The 7,378-nt window shown below is 33.4% G+C and overlaps 1 protein-coding gene across 1 annotated transcript; it reads left to right on the top strand.

Moving 5' to 3' along the window:
• The first annotated feature begins 5,954 nt into the window (after positions 1 to 5,954).
• Positions 5,955 to 6,974, top strand: LOC127840444 (G-protein coupled receptor dmsr-1-like). The gene has a single exon (XM_052368860.1). It carries the CDS (start codon positions 5,955 to 5,957, stop codon positions 6,972 to 6,974), a length of 1,020 nt encoding a protein of 339 aa, XP_052224820.1.
• Positions 6,975 to 7,378: the final 404 nt, after the last annotated feature.

Below are 7,378 nucleotides of genomic sequence, written 5' to 3' on the forward strand. Positions count from 1 at the left end.
GCTCGAACGGGGAATAAAGCCTATTGCATCAAACATGATAGGTATATAAGCGATACCGATTTTGAAAGTGTTCCATATATTGAAACCCTAATCCCACGCTCAACTTATGACCTTATATCGAAGCGATTTGGAGACTACCAGTTAGATACATATAAGGAGAATAATATTTGCATCGTGATTGGACGTCTACATGACAATCTAATCATATGTTAAAAAACCTGCTATGCACATAATGGTGAAAGCTTAGTTGATTATTTATTAACTGTGTGCACCAATGTTAAGGATATTTTAGATTTTACCGTTAGAAATTTCACGGAATTCTCCAATTACGCGCCGCTGACATTTGTTCTCCACACGAATAACTCTGTTTCAACTAGATAAGTCATATTAATCCGATTGTTTATTCGAAATGAAAACCCGAGAAAAATGCGACTTCTTTCGTGATTGTCGTGCAATGTACATATTCTGGAACAAATGTTATTATAAGAAATTGATTCAAACTCTGATCAGGATATGCTAGTGGGAGATTTTTCGAACTTCTTAAATTCTAAAAGAAAAAAAGTATTTGAAGCGCATTCTAAAACTTGAAAGTAAAAGGTTTATAGATTCTGATAAAAATAAAGAAAAGTTATTTATCGAATAATGTAAAACCAAACTATCTCAATGCTCAAGAGCTATATCTGTGTAATCTAAATAAAAACGAGCGTACCCGAGCCGAGAACAAATGATATCGTCTAAAAAGATTTAAACGTATACATGCATGGACACAAAATAAAAATACAACACTGATTAAAGCAAGCATATGCAAACTATGAGAAGGAAATCATCCCGTGAGTTTTTGAAATTATTTAAACGTAAAACTACATCACAAAACTCAGATACGACATCGCTCATCGAATGTCACGATTAGTATAGTAAATAAGCGGGCGAAGGCTACGTAAATATAAATTCGTTTGGCGCCGATACTTTCTTACATGAATTTGATTATAGGCGTAACACAGAACTTTCGTTCCACGAACTCGACAACCCCATATCGACAGAAGAAATTGTAAGGGAATTAAAGCGGTTGAAAAACAATAAAGCTCATGCGAAGGGAAATATTATATATGACTATTTCACTGAATGAATCCATCTTATCGTCAGGCAGTTAACATTATTGTTTAACTACATACTTTTTATAAAAAAACGCTGCTTTTGGATTGATACATAACGGCTTTTATTTATATACGGTATACTGATTTGAAAATTACACATTCAAAAGTGATTTATTTGTATTCATTTATTGTATTGTTATGATTATTGTCATTAATAGCAATTTAAGAAAATAACAAGAAAATATATTTTTCCTTTTTTGAATTTGGTCAATAAAATGCTCATTAAATATCGTAATTCATTTTAGCTACGTAAATCGTGTACAAGTCTTCACTGAGTTTGACCTTTAACCAGAGATGAAAGGCCCATCAAAGTAGTCTATATGTACATGTAAAGCCGATGGTTTAATTTCAGGTGTGGGATAAACCTTACCTTAATTGAATGAGTCGTATTTTGTTAAATAAAATCATTTAGCTGTACGATAAAATGAATATTTCAAGTGTATATGTGGTTATTATTAATTTAAAGGCAGAAAGTAATACGGAGTTTAGAAAGTATTACAACTCTTCAACTAGTGATGGAAATTTGTTGCATATCTATGTTAGTTACTTATATCATATTTGAATTTGACGGCTCGAATTCCGGATAGCTCCCCGCGAGTTTGAGCAATTGGGTTTCGACTGTATAAGTACATCGTGTAACAAAACATGTTTTGCCAGTTAAGTGATTTACGTTTGAGGTTAAAATCCATCTCGGGGATGGATTGTTGGATGTATTAAATACATTAATCAAAGAACCTATAGTTCATATTTGGCAAACGGAAATAAAGTATATGTACGAAATATGGGTTGATGGCGATTGGTTTATTGTATATGTTAGAACAAAATTCAACATATAACGGTATCTGTTTAATATTTCTATGTAAGTTTCTTTAATTCAGAGAGCGTTTGACGAACATTTACCCGAGTTAACAACCACAGGTACACGTAACTAAAACAGTGCGATAGATTTACATATGCCAAGTATTTTAATACATTTTGTTTCGAAAATATGTAAAAGAGCAGATTAACAAATCGAAATCAGTGAATTTTCTTTAAAAAATAAATTAAAGTATGAAATCACATACATTTTGTAGTAACTCAAAATGGTTCCAAACAAAGTCAGCATATGATGAAGTATATATGCAAATGTGTTAATCAAATGAAATATGTTACCAATATGATAAATTTGAGTATTTAAGTATTTAATTATTTTAAGTATTGTAGATACTGCGAATAACATGCAATTATATTAAGTTCAATGAAGTCGAAGGGGAGTTCCTAGTATTTGTGTTGCTGCAGGTATCATTTACAGGTCACAGACATATAGAGATATCGTCGTGGTAGTTCATGACTCCGCTTTGCAGTTGTCATTTCACATATACTGGTTGGTGAACCGTACAGTGCCCTGTATTCAAGAGTTGAACATACGAGTTACTGACCGGGGGTTGAATTTCTGTGCAAATTGATCCGCGAAATTGATATTTGTATGCATTAAATTCGGGATAGCTGCCGTTGAGATTTGCACTGTAGTTATGTAGAGTAAAAACGACATTACTCGTTGAATCAGACGCAGAATTAATCAGATAAGTATATATACTGTGCGAGTGATTGCCCGAATTGATTTCAAATCAGCGCATATAGAACTACCAACACATTCACAAGACTTATACTTCTATCACTACTTTAACTACTATTACTACTTCAACTACTACAACTACTAATAATTACTGCAACTACTACAACAACTACTACGACTACTTATGCAACTATTACAATTACTACTTCCACTACTACTACTACTACTACTACTACTACTACTACCACTACTACTACTACTATCACTACTACTACTACTACTACTACTACTACTACTACTACTACTACTACTTCTACTACTACACTACTACTCCTACTATTGCTACTACTACTAATACTACTATCTATACTTATACTACTACTAATACTAATACTACTACTACAACTACTTCTACTACTACTACAACAACTAATACTACAACACCTACTACTACATTTTTGAATCGCGTATTTTATCATAAATATCTTCTTTTTGATGTCTTGTAATCGACCTATTATAAATACGCATCAACATATTAATTATTCTTCAGTCTTAACCCCTCAAGTAGTTAGTCTAAGTAATCAAGCCATTAACCTTACACAGTTCTTATCTCTAATACCTGATGACAAGAGTATTTTCTGTAAATTATACCAATGATTACCAGCACACTAAGCAGAAACTAATAACGAATGTCCGTGCTTCCATCTCTCATACTTAGGTAGTTCATCTTATACTGATTTATTGGTTTTATTTCATTCGAGTGCGCCTTACAAGATATACAGCGTATTAGATATAACACGTTGATCGAATTAATTATTGTTGTTATCGTTAATATATCTTTGCGTTGCTTCTGTGTTGGCATTCCTTTGAAAGCTGGCCTCAATTATATAAACACATGCCTTGATGTAAATTACTAGAAATGATTGCATAGTAAATTGAAGATGACAACAATGGAGGACATTAAACTATTGGTAGATCTATCGTCAACTACTACTTTTGGATAAAATCGTTTGATAAAAAAATTTGTTAATATCATCCGCTTCATGCAAACATGGGTCGTATGCACATTCGCATTTTCTTGTCGGGGGCCACTCCGTACTCTGATGAGACCACCAACCTTGCGTGACTATTAGTTGCACGACAATCGCACATTATTAGTTTTGAATAGAAATTGTTAACTATGACGAATGTATAAGTAATGATCTAATTATATACATATTCGAATTGCGAATTTTGCATTTCATGTGATATTTTGAAGGCAATAATTGCTTTGATGAATGTGCGTAAGATAAAGGACATTGCTAAGTTGTACTGTACATTCTATTTGATAAGAAGGAAACACCCACCTATATTTGCTGATTTATGCAGCGTGACATGTCGTTTCAATTTATTAGACTTTCTTTCAAGTAAATGGCTATTGTCACACGCTATCGTAATGCTTTTGACGTTGTTGTTGCGATAGAGAACTATTGAACAACATAGTAATTTACTTGATATATACTTTCCTCATTATCTTTGAGTACTATATTAAATGTAATATATTGTCATATTTAAATGGCGACATTTCTTGAAATCATAAAAATAGTGTGTAAGAAAATATCTTATTGATTACAATTAAATGCATATTGCATAAAGTATCTCTTAAAGCAACATATAATACAATAACATACAAACTATCTAAACTGATCGAATCGGGTCCATCACGCGATTGTATTTAGCTTTGGTACCAAGTTAATCAGTGGTTAATTAGAGTAAACACTTTTTCGTTATGATGAGTATTACAATTACATCAAAATATGTATAAATATGTGATATGCAATTACAAAAGCCCATGATTACCAATATCAAAACCCAAAGCTTATACTTGTTAAGAAATGCTGGTAATAACATAAAGTCTGATTTGGACTTCACATCTCCAATAAAAAAACAGATAACACAATTATTGTGTTTAGTTTCATGATGCAGTAGAGAAGGATATCGCGAGTATTGCTAGTATCGGCGGTTGCCATATGCAAAGCAGTTACATGCCAGCAGTGTGGTACGCATGTCTATTTTGCACAATGTAATACAGACATATCATTTCAGTGCGTCTAATATATAAGTATGTTTCTTTTTTTTGTAAATTTCAGTGTTGGTGTACATAGTAAATTGTGCAGGCGAACTATGACATGAATATTGCATGTTCCACGGAATTTCTATCAAACAAGTAAGAATATTATTTACAATGCTGTAAATAGTGCATGTGTTATTTTTTGTGTCGGTTTATTTTAAGTAATACATAAATTATGTGAATCTATATAACGTTCAGGTTAATGCATTTAATAACATGCTATACGTCCGTTGCAGTCTTTCCTATAATTAATTTATATTCTAACTGGCTGCATAAATGAAAGATGTGCTTATTGATCAGGTATTTACAAAAAGCAGTTATAAAACGAACGTCTGTGTTTGCTGTTCTCTTTTTTTTTTGAGCGGGCGCAAAAGTTTCAAATTAAATGGTAACTCGCAAAAATTATAAATTTAAATTATATTGTCTTCGAATGATATATTTATCAGTTGTACGTTGTTTAGCGATAAACAACTATTTAAAACTGCAATTTCAGAAATGTAAATATCTTCCTAAATGTAACAAAAATAAAAATAACTCATATTGTAAAGAGTGAATTTCTTATTGACATCAGCTAGTCTTTTGAAAGCGAATAAATACTTTTTAAAAATATTAACACGCTGTGTGCACTGTTCCCAATAGAGCATTTACCTTTCATATGTTATTTCAGCGTTATTTAGAAAGCTTAATACATGAGAGGCCGAATGCAGTTCACCTCCAGCACAATACGGATTGTTAAACATGCGATATAAAATAGCCTTCTCAATACTTTACAGCCCAAAACATTGTCGAATTGAGCCAAGAAGAGACCATTAACGCGATGTTACAATGTGTTTATAACTATACAACATATGTATGTGATAGTTCCCTAGCAACGCCGTGGTATTTAACTAAAAGACGCATTAACACATTTTACATCATACATGGATACAACTATTAATCGTGTAATAAAAGTTTATTTATAACTAAAGTTTAAATCGTTTGATGAAGTTGCTTGAGCAAGGAGTATTTGAGTTCATTAATGCGGAGTGCAGTCATGAACACAACAACGATTGCCAACGTAAGCGTTCCGTCTTTTCACGCGTCGAATGTTCACTTTCAGCGTAACGTTTTGGATACATACAGTGAATCGTACAGCATGGTGCACGGATACATAAGTCTGGTAATCTGTGCTATTGGAATACCACTGAACAGTATCAATATAATTGTTCTAACTCGGAAGAAAATGCAAACACCAATTAACTGCATATTGACATGGCTGGCTGTGTTCGATATCACAACAATGATATCGTATATCCCATTCGCATTCCATTTCTACTGTCAATATCCTGCGACGAAAATATCACCCAGCAAAAACAGCTCGGAATGGATGCAATTTTTGCTTGTATATTTAAACATTTCCGCTACGGCTCACACTATATCGATATGGCTAGCCGTGGCCTTGGCAATATTTCGCCATCACCATATACATTCACCAGCCAAAGGGAACCTTACAAGAATTCGGCGAATAATTCGAGCAAGGCTGGTGGTCTGTATAATTGTGATATCTTCTGCTGTTGCCATGATACCAAACTACCTGAGTCACACTCTTAAGAAGGCACACAGTGGTGCGTACGTATTCGAACCTTTGAACCTTGGTTCAGGAAAGGCGAAACCGATAATCTTGGTAGGGATGATTTTATACAGTTGTCTTGCAAAAATAATCCCATGTGTCCTTATAATTGTATACGGATCTCTTCTTGTGTTCACGCTGAACGGCTCACGGTTCAATCATACGAAGTCATCAATCGATAGCACCGTTTCCGGTCGACAATCAACACGGAGTACCCGTATGTCTCGAACAACGATTATGCTTCTAATTGTGATCGTGCTATTTTTAATAACGGAGTTACCGCAAGGTGTTTTAATACTGTTTTGTATATTAGAAGAAAACTTCTTTGAACAGATTTATATCCCCTTAGGCGATACAATGGACATAATCGCCTTAGTAAATAGCGGTGTAAATTTCGTTCTGTACTGTACAATGAGTCAGGAGTTTCGAAGAACGTTTATTCGCCTTTTTTGTAGGCAGACTCTTAACGGAGGCACGCGCCATGCCTATGTAGCTTCGCACATGAGAAATGAGCAGTTACATGCCACACTCGTTCAGCCTAAATAACATGGATGCAATAGAGACGAAATATATGATTTTAGGACCTGAACTTTCTTCAAACAGTGGACATCACATTTTCCCTTATTTTAATAAGAAATTGATCAAAGAGATATAAATGTAATAAATCATAAATATATTTTGTGTTTATCATGTAAACATTTGTTAAACATGCACACTATTTGACATCATGACAACATGTTTGAAACAATCACACTATTTGATTTAATATGTGTATGTATTTGTCTACATATATTATGATGAAAGAGGTAAATGTAACGTCGGTTCAGGCATGTGTAGCAGGCAATGAAATGTTTGTGGAATCTGGTAAATCGATCTACGTTATTGCTCTTAGATTTGATGTGTGCATTACATCAAATCCGTACTGACTCGGTTAAGTAAACAATATGGTA

The sequence above is a fragment of the Dreissena polymorpha genome, chromosome 8, assembly GCF_020536995.1.
Source record: "Dreissena polymorpha isolate Duluth1 chromosome 8, UMN_Dpol_1.0, whole genome shotgun sequence".
In the NCBI taxonomy this organism is placed as follows: Eukaryota; Metazoa; Mollusca; class Bivalvia; order Myida; family Dreissenidae; genus Dreissena; species Dreissena polymorpha.